Consider the following 18,877-nt stretch of genomic DNA (forward strand, 5'->3'; position numbering starts at 1 on the left):
GTACTATTTAGGAAAGTATAAAAAAAGAGCATAAAATAGTCACAAACATAAAATATTTTATATCATAAGATTATTCATATGCGGTTTAAATTCAGCCAGTTTAGTTTAGTTTAGATGTTGTAATCAACTTTTTAGAAAAACTATATATACATTTCTATATTAATTGATCAGCTCAGTTATGATTTTATAGTAAAAGAATCTCAACCCTGTGTTTAAGTAGCACCACTGATAACCTCGGAAAGCCTTCTGTCTTCTTTGTTCCTTCTTTGGCAGTGCAGTTAAACCACAGCTCTTATGTCTGTTTTTATCTGTAAACGCCAGACCAAACTCCTCCCAGGAAGTGACAACAACTTCTCCTCCACCCTGTCAGCATTTCCTCCAGACACAGAGTGTGAACAAAGAAACAGACCTGTACAATAAGGACTGCCGTGATCAAGCTATTTCACGTGCAGTGGACGGATTAAATGATAGCAGTAATTTTCACTGTTAAATAGTCCTCTCTTGTATAAATTCAGAAATGTTTCCTGTCAGTCTGAAAATCATCCATGCATGCAACTTTATTCTTTATTTTATTCACTTTATTTATCTGGAATGATTTTGATCTTTGACCAAAATCTCTGCATTTTTTCTAGTGTGGTTGATAATTATGACCCAGGCTTAATTATTCCCCTTCTGTTGTGCTGTACTATACTGCATTCTTACACTGGGAAGGTTTCACATGTTGTTAATAGACAGAAAAGAGATGATTTACACCTGAAGGAACTGGTTATCCCTACCAGCCTGAGAAAGCCCTTAATGCCAACAGAAACAGGAAGCCACTGTAAGCAGAAGGAAACCTGAGATCAGCCTGCAGCCACCTTTCAATCAAGGCTCACAAGGTTCACTGTCAGATTGTGCCATAGATCCCCTCCACTAGAGGTCATGATTTGCTGACCGTCAGTCCTTTGTCTGTCAAAGAAATACAATATTTTCACAAGAGTGCGTGTCTCCTAAAGTGAAGTCAGTGCTACACTAATAAGTGTTGCACAAAATGCAGGTATTCATAACAGCAGCCTTATACTGTGGTGCGCATTCAAGGTGATTCATTCCTCTGTGTTCTCAAAAATGAGCTGCTATAAAACGAATAAAGTGGGAAATCATCGGCAGTCTCTTCTGTGCTGTGAATATTTAATACAAATATTGTACATGCCATTTCCCCCACACATGCATTCAAGCCTAAACCCTTTTTACTGTCACAGCTCCTGTTTTGTTTGTGACGGTCACTGAAGTTTATTGTTTCCACCATAATGAACTTCAAAAATATACAATACAATATAATAAGAATATATAATATAATAAGAACTCTTACTTGCACCAACAGTACAATATAGGGAGGGACCATGACCAGCCACAAATGTGTTTTAGGGCAGGGGGGGTGGGCAGAGCCTAGGCAGCTCCAGCGCCATTGCTGATCTCTTATTCAATATTTCATGCTGCTCTGCAAACACGAGGGCCCATAACGACTGAATTATTGATGCAGATTTATGTCAGGATGACTGATTCACAGGAAAATGACCACCAGACACCAAAAAGGATGATAAAGGGATAAATGAATGTTTCTTTCCAGTCTTACATCTGCCCTTTCATGATTTTATTAACAGTGAGTGTTTTGTTTTCAGATGAGAGCACTTTGGCTAGCTTGTTTAAACTGAACTGAACGATGCTCGCATAAAATATATTTATGCAACCTTTAAATGGCTCTCAATTTTACCAGAGTTTGGAGGAGGGAACATCTGCAGAGCACAAACTGTAAGGTCAACAGAAAACCACAAAATCCAGACTTGAAGGAGAATGTCTCAGATTTCTCTTCTGGAGAAATGCAAACCAGCAACACTGAAGTTAAATAGCAATTCAGTACTCTTGCTTAATTATTTAGTTCGAGCCTTGGCACAGATACCCTAAGTTTTCAGTTGACTTGGCTTTCTTTGGAAATTCTTCAAGATACAAGTATCTCTTGATGTACAAAATAATATTTTAGGAGGTTAGATGTAAGTTGTAGAAAGATATTTCAAAGAAAACATGAGTAACCACACAGATTTATCATCATTTCATTTCTTCTGGACTTCCCCTCCTTGCATTTTTATGTCAGTCTACACTGGCCACTTTATAAGGTACAGAAAGCTAGTGCTAACCCCTTTTGCCTTCAGAGTTGTCCTTATTCTCGGCATAGATTCAATAAGGAGCTGGAAAAAGGGATATTTGATACGAAAGCATCACAGAGTTGCTGCAGATTAGTCGACTGCACATGTGTGATGTTGATCTCCTGTTCCACCAGATCCCAAAGGTGCTTTATTGGATTGAGATCTGGTGAGTGTGGAAGCCAGTTGAATACAGTGAACCCCATGTTCAAGAAACCAGTTTAAGATGATTTAAGGTATGTGACATGCCGCATTATCCTGCAGGAAGCAACCATCAGAAGATGGGTACACTGTGGTCATAAAGGGATGGACTTGGTCAGCAACATTAATTGGGTTGGCTTTGGTGCTTAAATAATGCTCATTTGGTTACCAATGGGAAACAAAATGTGCCAAGAAAATATCCCCCTTACCATTACACCACCAGCAGCCTGAACTGTTGATACAAGGAAGGATGGATCCATGATTTCATGTTGTTTGTACCCAATTCTTAGCCTAACTCACCAGACATGGACACGTGTTACCAATGTTTTATGGTTTAATTTCTGAACTGTAGCTTCAGTTTCATGACAGGAGTCATGTTATCTTCTGCTGCTGTAGCCCATCTGCTTCAAGGTTTGACATGTTGTGCATATTCAGAGATCCTCTTCTACATACCTTGATTGCAATAAGTCTTTTTGAGCTGTTGCCTTCCTTCCTTTTCTCTGACCTCTGGATATTTGTGATAATGAGCAGCTGAACAGGTGTACCTAACAAAGTGGACAGTGACTGTATATGAAATTTACTTAACAGGATAAGCTGTTGCATTTTAATAAACACTAAAGTCCAAATAAATTCAACAAGTCACAATGCAGGATTCTGCATCACTTTAATCAGTTCATCCAAAGCAAGCTGAGAATACAAGTACAATATCACAACAGCAGTATGACATACGCATGTCATATCATCACTTCACTCTGGTCTGACGCCACGCGCAGTCCAAACCAGACAGCATATAAGATGAGAGATATAGCACCAGAGTGTCGGAGTGCATAGCAGCACTTGTAGTGGTTGGGTCAGACTTGATGCTTAGCAGGCAGCAGGCTGAAGAGGTCAAACACACACACGCACGCACAAAAAAACTTTCACTCAGTTATCACTCATGCACTCACACACACAGAAGCTAAAACTGGAAGCAGACCCACGGTGGCTAGTGCTAGACTGGGCCCTCACACACTGCGGCCGTGTCGGCCACTGAGGGTATCACGGTATACGTCTGTGTTTACAACCAGAGAGGGAAGGCTGGGCTGTGATGACTTTTTGAGGTCATGTCACGAAGAACTCATGCGAGTTTTAGATTTTCAGACAGCAGCAGTTTAAAGAGTCCTGGCCCATTCCTTGTCCTTCAACACATCAGTGCATTCAGTGTGAAAAATGTTGAGCAAATCTAACTAGTTCTCTCTCTTTTTTTAGACCTATTTGTCTTTTCTTTTCTTTTTTTTTAAATTATTTAGCACAACTACAGCGTCACAGCTCAGAGGGGAGGGTGGAGTACAATGCCACAAAGTACTGAGTCATCGTGAAAATTATGGTTTTCTTATTAAATCAAGGGAGTGGATCTCCATTTAGATTGCTTGTGGGTGAAACCATATTGCTGGTGTGTTTATTTTACAGCTTTAATAGCCACTAGACTATGATTTTACTCACCGTATGTACCTTTTTGGTGTGATCAGAATCTATTTCTACTCATGCATTATGTTTGAGAAGGATTTAACCCTATACATTTATCTTTGAAAGCTCAATTTACAAGCTAGGATGTGACTGTGACAGACAGTCAGCTAATGAACCGAAAACAGGGTCTTGCATGCAAGCTGTAGTAATTATATTACAGTTCACTTTCTATCTCAGCAGATATCATCCAGAACAATGAAATGAAAACCAGGACCATACAGCGGAGGCACTGTAATTCACTGTGAAACAGATTATTCACTTTTCACAAAAATCCCTTCATGTGATACAGAAAAACAAAAAAAGCCTCTCTTTGACCTTTTTCTTTTTGTTTACAATCATTTTAACACTGAATTCATCATCCATTCAGACAAAGGTAAAAAGTCCCTTTCATACACACACTACATGTGTACCGATGGCTCCTTTTTAAGGTTTGCTGTCGAAACAGAACTCATAGAAACAATGTGCAAAATTATGTGCTCGATAATAGAAAGCATTTCTGTGCGCCAGAATACATTCACACACGCATAGTTTGCCGTGAAATTATTTGCATTATTCTAAAAGCTCAACATTGGTGCCCATTCAAACTATATATGACCGGACAGCAAAAACAACAGGTAAGGAAATAAACCAAAGGGAAGAGATTCGCTTCATGTGACCACGTCAGCTTGTTTTACTGTTTGCCCGCCTCTGCCAGTCTGTTGCTGATCTCTTTGCTCTTCTTTGTGACGGCTCCGCCCGGTTTGGGTTCTGAGGCGCCCAAAGAAGGTTTCTTCTTGGCTGACTGGGAACTAGAAATCTGCTTCTCTTTAGCTTTTTTCTGCATCCTCCCTGTTGTTGTTGTTGGTGTTGATGATGACTTTTTTGGTTTGGTGCGGGAAACTGGTTTATCCACCTGAAAGAGAGAAGAGACGCGAGAAGAGAATAAACGGATGTCAGAGAAACTGATCAATACTTTGGGAAATGGAATTTATTTTGTTTCCTTGCTTGGAGGATGACAACATCATCATTTAAATATGAATCTAAAGCCGATAGCCAATTACCTTGGCTCAGCTTAGCAAAAATTCTGGATAAACACCCGGCCTTATTGTTCTCCTCTTTAGACACAATCGAACACAACAAACAAATATTTAATGTGAAATCATGTTGAAAATTCAGCAGCACAAACTGCTGTCAGTTTAATAAAATAATTAATAAATATGCCACTACGGTAGATTCCTAATAAAAAAAATTGGCCTGGTTATCCACTGATCACAGATTTCTCTGCCTTCCTGCTGAGCTTGACCCACTTTTAACCACATATGTAAATATCCAGAAGCATCCAGCTCCATTTACTTAAAGTTACTGCAGGCTTCTGGAGTTTAAGAGTCAATGAATGTGTAAAATTGACTCGCTCTGTAACATGTTTTACAGCATCATGTACCACAGATTCTAACTGTGAATGGTGCATTCAATGACAATGGGGTTAGGGTTGATCTTTCCACCCAGGAGTGTGGCTACTCCACCTCTCTCAGCCCATTACAGGTGTTGCTCCATCACTTGCAAAGCCAACAACTGAGCCAATCACATTTGTTCAAACGCCTTATAGCAAGACTTTCTAACTGCAGGATGGTGCAGACTTTAACCTCAATGCAAAACTGCCATTTTAACATGTTGAAATAACAAGTTGCAGATCTCAGCTTAGAAGGGAATTCTGATGCTGATGATCAGGCATGTCGTTGACACTCTGTGGGAATATTCTAGGATTCTACATTTTATTTCGTTTAGTTTTCCACGTTTAACCAGTGGGGGTGACATAATGAAACCAACCAACACCACCACCACCATGTGGGGTGTGAGGAACTAACAGCTAATGAGGTGACAGTAAGGTTTAGACCGCTATGACTGCTAGAACAGCAGAGATGAAACCGAAGTGATACATTTTCTTGGTTTTGCTCTGCACTGGAAATTTAAAGGGTGACATGCATATAAATTAAATGTGTTGTACATTCATGTATTCTTTCCATGTCAAACTCACAGGCAGCATACTGTGTTACCATGGAATGCCACTGACCCGCGGACCACATTTTGAGAACCTTTGTGCAAAGCTAATTAACTGCTGGCTCCAAGCAAGAAAACAAATAAGCATACTTCCCAAAATTTTAAGCTAACCATTTACATCTTTACTTACTGTAGGCTAACTGATAGATTATAAATCAAGTCTTATTTTATCATGCAATACAAACCTTCTTTTATCTTGCTACTCAAGATAATTTCAGGCAAATGACACCATATGCTATAGATGATACTTGCATGATGTGGTTAGTGCAATGAAGATAAAGGTCCAAAAAATAGCACAAAAAGCGTGTTTGTGCCTTTCCTTCTCTAAAAAGTGGTTCGTGCAGTTCCTTATTTAATGAACTTTTAAGGAATATAAAGCATACATGGTATTTAGTTTATATTAGTATATGATGTTAGTATTATGCTTTATAAAATGAAGTAATTTGGTTCAACTACTAATACTGGTGGAGGCTTGACAAGCAGGCCTGCATTGGTGAGATTTGTTCAGATCAAAAGATTGAGTGGGGAAAAGTGGGTGCATAGATAAATGTGGCCTCAAGCCAGGCGCTTAGCTCATTTCTGCTCTTGAGCTGGAGTTGCCTTAGTGATAACAGACTGATGGAGGGGCTCCCAGCTTTTATAAATGAGCATCAGCATCCAGCGACAAAGTTGCAAATCATGCTCAACTTTTGCTGATTAAATAAACCTTACAAACAATATTGTATAAGATGACAGTGAAAGGTTATTTCTGACCAAAAAAAAAAAAAACGTGTTCAGCTCTATTTCTCAGAGTTGTGTAAAGTAAGTTAGGCGTCGCCATGGCAAACCTTGTTAATAAATTTTGTTGCCAGAGACGGTCAGTGTGGGATTAGGAAGACTATGTTACCATGGTACCAGTGTAAAATAAATAAAGAAAGGCACTGCACTCCATCAGGTTTACCAGACATTTTCAGAACAAAGTCCAGATTAGATTTAACACTTTAAATATTTTTGCTTCTTAATGTTGATGACGTGGGTCTCAAAGAATACAATTAGATCCACATGGCTGTGTCACACTGACCTGCACACTGCTGCTACACTAATCAGACAGAGGCACAAAGGATATCAAAAATGCACTGCCATATTCCTAGTATTCCTCTTTATAATCTGTATGCCAATTCATGGTCAGCCATTGCATGAAGAAAAAAGAAAAGTGCCATCTTGCCCAGTGTTACTAACACAATAGAGCATCAAGGAATGTTTTCTAGGTCCACTGGTGCAACAAATGTTTTGATTTTTATCTGATACATGTTGATAGCATCTCTGCTTCATTGTTTCCTCCAATCCCATCCTTTTTTTCTGTTTTTTTTTTTCCAAAACCCCATGATGAACTGTTAAAACTACAAATCTCCACAAAAGGTAGTGGCTGGTGCAGGCTGAGAAGTGGGCAAACAGTGAACAAATAACTTTGGGAGGACTGCATCTGGCCACTGGGTGATAAATGTGACTGAGGCTACGTCCACACTAGCCCGGATAAATATGAAAACGGTGTTTTCGTCTGAGAACGCTCCGCATCCACACGATCGTTTTCAGTCGTTTTCACATTGTTGTGCGTCCACATTTGGAAACGTCTGAAAACGCTTACGTTCCAGTACTGCGCATGCGTGAAACGCAAGACGATTCGACCTGCCTCATTTCTGTCTGCCACTTATTTACTTTTCGGCTCTTTGAAACGTCGCGGCAAAATGTCGAGTTTTTTAAATGGACTAACAATGAGGTGGAGTTGTTGCTGCGAGTAACACAAAAGTACAAAGTTGCAAAAGCGATTGACAATTAAAGAATTTGAAGAAAAGCTCTCTGGAGCATGTACAAACTGATATTAATCTTTAATAGGGCTGTCAAAATTGAGCGCAAACAAAACAACTGCTGTATAATGCCCTCCGCGATCTTAGTTTAATTGGTCACATGACTGCATCACATGACTAAAATGTGCTGTCGTTTTCGAAAAGGTTCGCTGTCCACAGTGTGACGCAAAAACGGCGTTTTCAAATGTTTCCGCTTTGGAGAGCGTTTTCAAAACGCTGCATTTTCCTTGACCGAAAACGCCGTCTCAGCGTGGACGGAAGGCCAAAACGGAGAGAAGAAGATGCGTTTTCACAGGAAAACACATTAGTGTGGACATGGCCTGAAGCTCACATTAGCCAAGACGCATACTGTGTGCGTGTGTGTGTGTGTGTGTGTGTGTGTGTGTGTGTGTGTGTGTCAGTATGCATGTTTTGGCCTTATCAACTTTGAGGTCAGCCTCCATGCCTTCTAGAAGAAACAGAGAACACACCTGACTACAGCAGATTTAGAACAGAGCTGCTCTCAGTCTCTGAGAAGTCCTACAAGAATGAGAGAAGGAGTGGCCACATGAACACACCACTGTAGACACATGACTAACCAATTCAAACCCATTACATACAAAAAGATCTTACCGTATGTGGGGAATATCTTCAAATAATAGGTTGGTAAAGGGATTACGTCATATTACCATACTCTAATGATGGAATGTCACTTTAGCTTCTGAAATCGATGCAGTGACCATTTTACTATTCATTAGCATATACATATACAGCTTGCTAAATACACAGTATGTATGCTGATTAGCTGAGCGTAGTGTAGCAGAACCAAGTAGCAATGACAAATGCACATCATGTAATTAAAAAAAGAATGTTGACACATAAAACTGTTCTAGTTTGTGTTTATGGGGAGTTAGACCACATGCCATTAGGCACTTCTTGAATATTTTGTATAATGAGATAACACTTATGGGTTTCAGTGAGTAAGAACTCAAATCACGAAATACAAACTCTAGCATACAGCCGGGTTAATTTAGGTTTGATATGTGTGCAATTACAAGAAGTCAAAATGGAGATGGAGAGGTATAGTTTCTGCAGATTCGTGCGTGGACGTCATCTCACCTTGGCAGGCTCCTTGCTGGGTTCGCTATACAGGCTGCGTATCCTCCTGCGCTCCAGCAGCTTGTTGTCCGTTGGGTGAGCCTTCACCTGCTCCCCCTTGAATGTGGCACTATAGCTGGTTTCCAGACTGGTCTCCTCCCCAGGGGGTTTATACTGGGATGGAGCTTTGATGGGCTTCACTGGCTTCACATCCTTATAAGCCTTGAACTCAGTCCTAAGAACAGTGTAAATGAGATTTTGATTTATTTATTTTTTATTACTGAATAGTTAAGAAAAAAGATAAAATCAGAGTCATTAAATCAACTGACTCCCAAATAAACTGAAACCTGGTCAATGAATCAATTGTTAAAACTGTACACAGCTGTGGTGCTCCTCATACAACATTAAAATTAACAGCTAGCCAAAATTAAGCATTGAATTGAGAGAAGAGCGGCCACTGATTATACTGTAAAGACGGAAGATTTACAAATAATGATGATAATAATAATAATAGTAATAATAATAATGATAAAAAGCTTTCTATGAAAGGTTTGCAAGGTACAGATTATCCTTGGCATAGAGGCCTAGGATAATTTGACATCACCACTAGAGGCTATCCTCACTTTTATGTCATGTACCAACCATCAGACATGTACACTGTATTCATGTTGATTACAGCTCAGCTGCAGGTTCTGCAGGACTGTCAGTTTATTTTTAGCAGTCAAATCAAAATTTGACCTTCAGATTTATTGTCCACGCTCTGCAAGACCGGGAAGGGGCAACACGTGCTTTCTTTTCAGGTACATGTAGACAAGAAGTGGACTCGTTGTGAGACACCGCTTACACATGTTTTCTATTACACAGCAGGAAATTAATTAGGAATTCTAATTCAGATTATTATTACTATTATTGTTGTTATTAATTATTATTATTATTATTATTATTATTATGACCCTGAAAATAGTTTTTGTTTGTTTTTTTTAATAAATGGGAGCTGTTATTGCAATGTGTAACTGTGTTTTATTCACTGCACAAATGAAAACTTCCAGTTTACAACTCAGCCATTCAGAAAGCAAGGTCATTTATGCATACAGTCACTTTATTAGGTACACCTTGGTAGCACCCAGTTGGACTTCCTTTTGCTTTCAGAACTGTCCTCATTCACTGTGGCATAAATTCAATAAGGTGAAATTATTCCTCAGAGATTTTAGTGATAGCATCAACCAGTTGCTGCAGATTTGTCAGCTGCACGTCCATGATGCAAATCTCCCGTTACACCACATCCCAGGGGAGCTTTATTAAATCTATTAGATTGAGGTCTGGTGACTGTGGAGCCCATGTGAGTACTGTAAACTCATTGTCGTATTAAGAAAAAAAACAAAACAAAAGTTCGAGATAATCTGAGTCTTGTGACATTTGTGACATTATCCTGCTGGAAGCAGCCATCACAAGATGGGTACACAGTGGTCATAGAGAGACAGACGTGGTCAGCAACAGTACTCACTTGGTAAGGGGCCCAGAAGGCAGGATGGATCCATGCTTGTTGCTAATGCCAAATTCTGAGCCTACCATCTTAATGTTGCAGCAGAAATCGAAGCTTGGAGTGGACACTGTTTTTCCAGCATTTATTGTCCGATTTTAATGGAGGCTATAAAAACTCAAGCTCATTAAATTTATCATTCTGGCAGCCATTTGATTGGCTGATTTGATATTTGTGTTGATGAGCAGTTGAACAGGTGTACCTAACAAAGTGGCCAGTGAGTGTGTGTTCTGGGTTAGAGACAGAAGCCCTTCTTTACTCTTGTATACATGGTTTACTCCTTCATTGGTTTCACATTTTAAAATTCTCATGATCCAAACTGTTTCTACTTCACTGCCTGCAAAACACAGTGAAGTAGACTAATTCAGTTTTGATCTGTAATGAGCTTTTCTCCATGAAATTTCTGTGAAGCATGTCTTCTCAACTTGCATGCCTCGCCTACTCAAAATTGGAGGAAGCCTGAGCAGAAAAAACCCTGTTAAGACACACATGATTACATTCAGATCCTTTTAGTGGCTTTACTCATTCATGGCCCATGGCATTGATTTGGTAGTACTCCCAGGAAGGCTGAAGCAGAAAAAAAAATCAATACTGAACCTTTATCTGTAGCAGTGTCAGTTTACATCTGATATCACTGGAGATTGCAAAAAGAGACCCTTCAATAGCCTACCAAAAAATCCTCTAGTGATTTTTGGGTGACAGCTGAAGTGCTTTCAGGGATGCTGTGCTTATTCCTGCTAACACCCTCTGCTGCTACCGAGTGCACAGTAACAATTACAGAAAATCAAACATGTAAAGAGTGTAGAATAAAAAGTGTTACCTTGAACAGCGCATTGTCACAGCCTTGCACTCTTACCTGTAGCTGCTAGAAGTCGACATAACCTCCTTTATCTGCCTGTTCAGAGCGTCTGCAGCCGCTCTGCCTTTCCTCTGCTCCGCGCTCACATCTGCAGCCACCTGTCCCTCCGTCTTCTCACCTGTTTTCCTCTCTGATGACTTTTCCCTCTTCACGCTTCTCTTGACCACCTCCTGTGACTCCTTCTCCTGCGTCTTCTCCTCAATCTCGCTCTTCTCCACGCCGCTCTCGACCTCGGCGGCCACCTGCTCCTGCTTACCGCTTCCTGCGCTCCTTTCCGGACCGCCGGCGGTGGGGCTCGATTTGGGGATCCATGGGTGGTCGTGCTTCTTCGGTATAGGCCAGGGCTTGTAATCCTTCTGATACTGAGTTTCGTTGTTGAAAGGGGCCGGCGATGGCTGGTACTCGTTTCTGGGCTTGCAGCTGGCCTCGGGGCGCACTCTCCACGCCTTGAAGTCTTGGCGCATGACGGACGCAGTAGAGCCATCTTTGCCCGCTGCGGCACCCGTCGCGGGCGGTGCCTTCCCAGCCTCCTGCTCGCCGGGATGGGGCTGGGTTTCTATGGCAATGGCACCGGCCTTCTTCAGTTTCGGCTGCGGATGATGGGGCACATGCGGTACGTCGGCCACGTCGGAGTATCTGGCGAAAACCAAAGGCACCGCGATGTCTGCTTTATCCAGCTCGGACCAAAAGCGATTGATGCAGCAAGCACGCGTAATGCACGGCCATGCCATAATGTTCGATTCTAGGAAGCTGACCAGAGAAAGATGCTAAAGGGGAAGGAAATAAATCGGGGATAAACACGTAAATAAACGTCCTACTCACGACTCGAACCCTCTTCGTTTTTTGTCCAGTCAGGATTACTCTCGCGTTATGCAATTCCGACGAGCAGATCTAATCTTTGCCCGAGACTTACGGGAGAAGCGCCCACACGCCTCCCTCTCTGCCTCCTCCTGCAGGATGTTTCTCTTGTTCAAGTTTCACAGTTTGGGGGCTTGCTGTGGAGTGTATACATTGCTGTCTGGTTGCGCATCAAAGCGACCCCACCCACATTTGTGTGCTCCTTCGACAGTCAGGGGGTCTGCACTGAGTATGCACGATGAACTATCACCTGAGCTCGTCAGCGTCTGGCCAGCAAAGAGGGAGGAGACACGGTTAACCCCAATGCTGCCATGTCACAAACGTAAACCCACAGTGGATGCAAGCCTCGTAGAAGCCTATTGTTCCGTTTTTAGGAAATGGCCGAAAAAAAAAAAAAAAAAAAACGTGGCTGAAAATCAGAACAAATAACACGGAATTAACATCAAGTCAAATCCCACTGAATGCAGCGGCCATGATTAAAGTGGGGACGAGATGCAAAATCTGATGACGAAATATTCAAGAAAACAATAAAAAATATTTTGGTCACTGACTCCGGCTTTATTGGTCTTCTTTACAGTCTTATTCAAGCAAAACAAACTTTATATAAAATGCGTGGAAATAAAAATGAAACGATCTTTCCAAACAAACTAACCCATTTATGCCGACTCCTATCCCTGCATCAATCTGCACAGTGAAGCAAACATTTAACTGCATTACAATCAGAACAGTGATGCACGACCATTTAAATCACGTTAGCCTGTACAGGGATGAGCTTTCCACAGATTTGCACTTAGCTGTACAAAATAACTGACATTCTAATTCACTCTACAGTAGAAAACATTTCCTGAGCATTAATTCAGGGATGCTGCTGATATTGATGGCATTGCTCCCTCTCCTGCTCTTCCTGCGTCCTGCACTGTGAATCAACATCTGCCTCCATCATGTGGTTTGAATTAAAAGCACACAATACAAAAACAAAAAAACCCCCAAAAAATTAGGCCATTAGTTAATCTCAGCAGCGGCTTTGCACAAAACATAGAAAGCCCTTAAAAGTGGACCCATTTCCTGTCATATATGACTTAAACTAAATGTTAAAAAAAAGAAAGAAAAGAATGCTCATTTTGATATGACCAAACTTTCAAACAATGAAGCCAGCGACTAATCACTGTTAAGACTTCAGTCACACAGGCCTAGAGATCAGTAGGCAACCCCCTGGCAACCTCTGGTTACTAGTAGTTAGTGTGTATTTATTAAGCGGTTACTGGCCGTCAGCAGGTGAAAGCAGCTGCAAAGAGGGTGCTGAACAAAAAAAAACCCTCCTTGCTGTACTTTGCATGAAAGTTATTGACTTGTATGCAAACATTACAGCTTGACGGGTAGTTTGTGACCGACTGCAGGCAAGTTAGGATGCTCCACGCACACTACAGGAAACTGCAGCAATCTGCTAGCAGCTAAAGCAATCGCAAAAATGTCACTGACTGGTATCTAGACCTGTGTAAATAAGTCTCAATTTCACAGCAACCAATTGGGAAATAAACTTTTTTCCCTCTCAACTGGAAGCTCATAGATTTTTATCTTCTTTCAGAAAAGGGATGAACTACAGGGCTGCAGTTGATTGTTTTGAAATTATATAGAGCTAGCCTAGCAGAGATCAGTGAAAGAAACGGGGAATCGTAAATGAACCTGACAGATCCATTTTAAGATAGAAAAATATATAAACATTTACAGAAGAGTGTAGTCTAATAACTCAAGTTGACACAGAATTTGAATGTTTACAGATTATTTTCTGATTTACAATTTTCAAAAAGTCCACAAGGAATAATGAGTATTCATTTTGTTCCAGACAAATTTGTGAATCTGTTTACAACTCAAGATTAAGTGTGTGGTGCATTTAAATACACCATTTATTCATCTGACCAAATACAATAAGAGCTTAACTTCAGACATGAATGTCAAGCGCTAATTTACGTCTCCATTAAAATTTACTAGTACTTGTATCCACATGTTTTTACACCCCCGAAAATTATGCAATCAATCCAAACTGTTCTGTTCAGCTCACTGCATTCATTTCATCCCAGCCTCTTCCTCGGCTACTTCCTCAGACTCTGCATCAACTTCAGTGTCATCCTCTGGATACAGTCTGCAGTATTTGTCCACCATGACATCCAGGTCATGTTTGACATGAGTGTTAACATTAAGCATCGCAAGACTTTTGTTCCATTGGTGAGGAGGCATGCTGTCGAGGTAAGCCTGGAGTCTTCCACTTGCTGTGTCACTTTTGCTGTCCTCTAGCTTCAGCACAGGCAAGGTGGAAAGTACCTTAAGGAAGGAGTTCACATTGGGAAAGAATTTAACGTCTGGGAGCTGCAAGGTTTCATGAATGGTGGTGGGCAAGCGCACCTCTTTGCCTCTGTGCTTCCACTTGATTCTCCAGCAGTGGAGCTCTGCAGGTAACGTGTCAGGATTGGGGAGGTCATTCCGGTAAACATCTGCGTAGTTTTCCTCAGTGGTGTTGAACTTCATTTGGCCCATGACAGCCGGAACCAGCGACAGACACTTCAGGGCTTTGAGGTTAGTCTCAGAGAACATGTCCTCCACCTCCTGCATGATCCCGTGGATTACAGGCATTGTAACATACTCCTTAAAATATGGCTCAGCTTGAATTTCACCCACATCGGCAGCACGCTGTTTCCGTAGAAACAGCCTTGGAACTTTGACGGGAATCTCGATCATGGTAGCCACGCTCACAGCTTCCTCGTACCAAAATTCATGGTAGACATCAATGTTATCATTGACCTCATTAAGTGAATGCAGGACAGCTGTTAGACTGTTGGCAGCAAAAAACACATCAAGTGTTTCCCCTTGGAGATTCCTCCCAAAGGCTCTAGTGAAGGTAAGGACATTCTTCAGGATGACAATGGTGACAACGATCTCAAAGTCTGCAAGAGTTTCTGCTATTGAATATCCATCTGCCACCACAGAGGCAGCAAACTTTCCTTCTTCATTGTCTCGAATATTGTCCATGCACAGCAGCAACGGTGGCAACATATCCAGCAGCACATCAAAGACGTTATGTTGTTCTGTCCAGCCTGGGATACAAGCTTGTTTTAGTGCAGCTCCTTTCTCTTCATTCTTCTGGTAGTGAGTGGAGATGGCTTTCTCGAGCTCATCCTGAGTTGACTGGGCCTGAAAGAAAGCACCAATCCTCCTCAGGGTTTCCATGACCACTTGGACATTGGGGAATGGAAGGCTGTTGGCCAGGTGAATGTTCAGTGCCATATGGGAGCAAGGCATGTGCAATGCCAAGGGATACTTCTCCATCAGTAATATTGCTACTGCTTTCATCTTGGTGGTGGAAATCCCAGTGGCTTTATGGGCCTGACCACGGCAGTCTTCCATGCTGAGCCCCCAGCGATCAGTCAGCTGGGCCTCCAGTCTCTCTACCAGTGCAGGCTCATCACCATCAAATGGCACAAAGTCCAAAAACTCCTCTCGGAGGACGTTCTGCTGATTTACAAAACGTAAAAACAGAGGAAGGTGCTTCTCATTGGCAAATTCCACAAGGTCGCCTGTCACTAGGGAGAAGAAGCGACTCTCTCTCACTTCCATTAGCATCTCCTCCCTCACTGTATTCTCACAAATGTCCAGGAGCTGACTTTGCTGGGTTACAGAAAGGTATTCAGAGTTCACGGCCGTTGCCTCAAAGCGCTTCTTCAAAGCTTCATCTCCAGCGTTCATGCGATAATCTAGGAGGGCCTGGAAGTTGTTGGGTTTAAGTTCTGTTTCTGATGCTTTAAGAGGCATTAACGGTATGCTTTGTTTTCCTAACATGACCACGGCCTCAAACAAAGATCTCAGGTATTCCCGAAATGCCTTCTCCTCCGTGGACAGCTGAGGTTCATCCTCATTGGTGGTTGTGCCATCTTCTGCGGCATCTTTTTTGGAAGCAATCTGGTCAATAGAAGATGCCACTGTGAAGAGAGATGACATAACAACAATCTTCTCAAGAAAACTGATTATAAAATTGGAACAAAAAACAAACAAACAAACAAAAGAACTAATTTAATAGCTTACATCTCAAAAAACAAACAAACAAACAAAAGAACTAATTTAATAGCTTACATCTCCTTTCTTTTATCTTCCGTATATCTTCTTCAGTCTGCAATTTAAAAAAAAAAAAAAGTATAAAAGTTATTTACCAAAACTAAAAACAGTCATGTTATTAACCTTATTTAAAAAGACCCAAAAGCTATCAAATATCTTCCTTACAAGCTCTTTAATCCGCTTGCGATGTCTGGTGTGAGGATTTTTTAAATGGCTTGTTAGATCAAATATTGTTGGAATTGCCGTATCCTTCAGCACAGTCCGATAAGGGCTCTGGGGGGAAAAAAAGAAAAAAAAAAAAAAACTAAACAAACAAAACTCACATAATTAAAATAAGCAACATTTAAAAGATGCACATTTTTGAGGAAATAAATGTAGAGAAGGCTCTGCCTGCTCACGAAATACTCACCGTTTTGCACACCATAGCTGGGTCAAAGTGCTTGGCACATAGTCTGTAGTGCTTATTCAACTGGTCTGATGTTTTTGCCTCTAGATCAGCCCTGCGACAGTTCTCTACCCAGATTCTGCATCTAGAAGTAATAAGAAAATTTATTTGACATGCTAAGATACAGAAATGGATTGAGACTGCCACTGTCCATATGAAGGCTGAGAAGAAAAAGAAAAACTACAGAAACAGCAATATATCCTACCACTTTCTTTTGCAATACATCAATAAAAGTGCAATAAAATATTTCTATTTCCACTAAAAATCGGGTACTCCAAATGCATTACCCTAGCACTTTTACTAAATTCACAACTTAATAATTGAAGTAGCACTTCTCAAACTTATCATTATAGACAACTTATTAATTCAAATGACTCGTTATTAAAATGGAATAACAACAACATAAAGACAAGCACACCAAAATGCAGAGTTACTTTTTGTCTCTGGTTTGACATTGTGGCCACATTATGTTAAAAAAAATCACAATAAAACTGAAAATGGGAGTTAAGAAATGATTTGCTTTTGCTACATTTTGAATGTTGGGCTAGAAAAGGAGATGCAGACCTTAGCAGAAACCACATTATACAAACATTCGAACAGTCAGGGCCTAGTCTACACGTCTTAGATTACATACCAGAAAGTTAGCTCTAAACTCAGTCTGCCATAGAGTCAGTCATTCATTCATATATATATATATATATATATATATATATATATATATATATATATATATATATATATATATATATATACACACGATGTAGTTCAGATAAAAGCTAGTGATTAAACACGGCCTAATAACTGGAAAATGAACGACAAAATATTTATCGCGCCTTGTTTGTGGTCTTTACGGATTGGTTAGTGGTGTTATAATTCCTCACTCATTTCAGTACAACTTTAGGATACTACACATGGTCTTCTGGACTCTGCTGAATGCTAAAGCTCGTAGCGTACTGTCATATTTGCTGGCTTACCTCTCCGGGTCCCGTGGAAACCGAAAAAATGCCAAATCAGATTGCGTGCTTTTCCGCGTACAGTTCGGGGCCGCGCAAAAATTCGGCATGCTTCAGGTTCGGTGGTTAGCTTAGCTAACTTGGCTGCCTATTGTCATCCGCGGACTTCAGTGGTTTTCTTGTAGAAAGCTGAGTGGACGGTGGGTACGGCTAAAGATAAGAGATGACTAACATGATCTCAGACAATGTCTGGCAAAGAAAACACTTAAAGGACACACAATACACCAACACACATTTACAACGGTTAAATTTGGGATATATCGCTTTTAACAAAGGGATGTCCCGCCCCCGGAACCTCTGATTGGACATACCTAAGCTGCCCGTGATAACTACTGGACGCCACAGATAACCCGTCAACCAATTAAAAAGCAAAAAACAGTTTTTGTTTTTTTCTTCTTCTTCTTCCTGAAATGTAGCGACAGCCGCGCTTTCAGGGGGCACTGCACCTACCTCATTAGCTAACGTATCCGTTAGCCGCTAGGGCAGGACGACCTGCAGTGTTTCAACTAACCGGCAGCATGTGATTTAAATAGGTAGCTAACAAAGGCAAGAAATAATACAACGCGAAGAAATATGCACTTAGTAGTGCATATTTCTTCGCGTTGTGTTTTCATCATTCCCCAATACTGAATCCTTCAGGTCAGTGTTAGCTATTTAGATAGTAAGGGTGTTTTCTGTGGTTAGCAACATTACGTATACTCCAGAAATAGGCGTTCGCAGGTGGCTGAGGCAGTAATAACTCGCACGGGTGAGTGGTCCTGTATGTGGCTCGTTGGTCTAGGGGTATGATTCTCGCTTAGGGTGCGAGAGGTCCCGGGTTCAAATCCCGGACGAGCCCGCCTTTTTTTTGACTTTCGGTTTATTAATATTAGTCATAAAAGCATGACACATGAGAGCCAAAAAAAATAAACACACGAAAGGACACGATTAATGTCGACAAACGCTTTACCGGTGTAAAAAGACTTTTAAATCCGAAGTTATCTCCAAGCATGAAAAGTAGGTGTCTGCACGTGAGACGGCAAGTATAATGTGTTTTACCATTTATCATGAATGGTTCTTTATGTTTTTTTTTAAATCCTATACATACTCCCGAGTAAAACATTGAGGGCTCGTCCGGGATTTGAACCCGGGACCTCTCGCACCCGAAGCGAGAATCATACCCCTAGACCAACGAGCCAACGCGGTCACCTATTTCCTGTATCCTTTTCTAAATGTA

General features: G+C 41.0%; 2 protein-coding genes and 2 non-coding genes across 4 annotated transcripts; 1 reads left to right on the forward strand and 3 right to left on the reverse strand.

Annotated features, from left to right (window-relative positions):
- Nucleotides 1–4,554: 4,554 nt before the first annotated feature.
- Nucleotides 4,555–11,972, reverse strand: map6b (microtubule-associated protein 6b). Its single transcript, XM_085371271.1, has 3 exons — nucleotides 11,239–11,972; nucleotides 8,864–9,077; nucleotides 4,555–4,776 (listed from the first exon to the last, which is right to left on the reverse strand). The coding sequence occupies exons 1-3, from the start codon at nucleotides 11,970–11,972 to the stop codon at nucleotides 4,555–4,557; spliced, it is 1,170 nt and encodes a 389-aa protein (XP_085227397.1).
- A 2,102-nt stretch (nucleotides 11,973–14,074) lies between these two features.
- On the reverse strand, nucleotides 14,075–17,910 carry thap12b (THAP domain containing 12b). Its single transcript, XM_085370977.1, has 5 exons — nucleotides 17,623–17,910; nucleotides 16,613–16,733; nucleotides 16,369–16,476; nucleotides 16,222–16,258; nucleotides 14,075–16,070 (listed from the first exon to the last, which is right to left on the reverse strand). Exons 1-5 carry the CDS (start codon nucleotides 17,709–17,711, stop codon nucleotides 14,164–14,166), a joined length of 2,262 nt encoding a protein of 753 aa, XP_085227103.1. The 5' UTR covers nucleotides 17,712–17,910; the 3' UTR covers nucleotides 14,075–14,163.
- A 517-nt stretch (nucleotides 17,911–18,427) lies between these two features.
- On the forward strand, nucleotides 18,428–18,499 carry trnap-agg (transfer RNA proline (anticodon AGG)). The gene has a single exon. It is a non-coding gene; the product is annotated as a tRNA-Pro (tRNA).
- A 267-nt stretch (nucleotides 18,500–18,766) lies between these two features.
- On the reverse strand, nucleotides 18,767–18,838 carry trnap-cgg (transfer RNA proline (anticodon CGG)). Its single transcript has one exon. It is a non-coding gene; the product is annotated as a tRNA-Pro (tRNA).
- Nucleotides 18,839–18,877: the final 39 nt, after the last annotated feature.

The sequence above is a fragment of the Diplotaxodon limnothrissa genome, linkage group LG14 (assembly GCF_057381915.1).
Source record: "Diplotaxodon limnothrissa isolate DT_005_m linkage group LG14, D_limnothrissa_male_GT1.1, whole genome shotgun sequence".
NCBI classification, from domain to species: Eukaryota; Metazoa; Chordata; class Actinopteri; order Cichliformes; family Cichlidae; genus Diplotaxodon; species Diplotaxodon limnothrissa.

What these genes read in the sequence shown, in the direction of transcription:
- map6b (XM_085371271.1), bottom strand. Translation starts at nt 11,972, where the DNA reads ATGGCATGGCCGTGCATTACGCGTGCTTGCTGCATCAATCGCTTTTGG. An exon ending in TCGACTTCTAGCAGCTACAG is followed by an intron (nt 9,078 to 11,238) that starts GTAAGAGTGCAA and finishes CACTGTTCTTAG; the next exon opens with GACTGAGTTCAAGGCTTATA. An exon ending in CCAGCAAGGAGCCTGCCAAG is followed by an intron (nt 4,777 to 8,863) that starts GTGAGATGACGT and finishes TCTCTCTTTCAG; the next exon opens with GTGGATAAACCAGTTTCCCG.
- thap12b (XM_085370977.1), bottom strand. Translation starts at nt 17,711, where the DNA reads ATGCCGAATTTTTGCGCGGCCCCGAACTGTACGCGGAAAAGCACGCAA. An exon ending in GCAAGCGGATTAAAGAGCTT is followed by an intron (nt 16,259 to 16,368) that starts GTAAGGAAGATA and finishes TTTAAATTGCAG; the next exon opens with ACTGAAGAAGATATACGGAA. An exon ending in GAAGATAAAAGAAAGGAGAT is followed by an intron (nt 16,071 to 16,221) that starts GTAAGCTATTAA and finishes CTCTCTTCACAG; the next exon opens with TGGCATCTTCTATTGACCAG.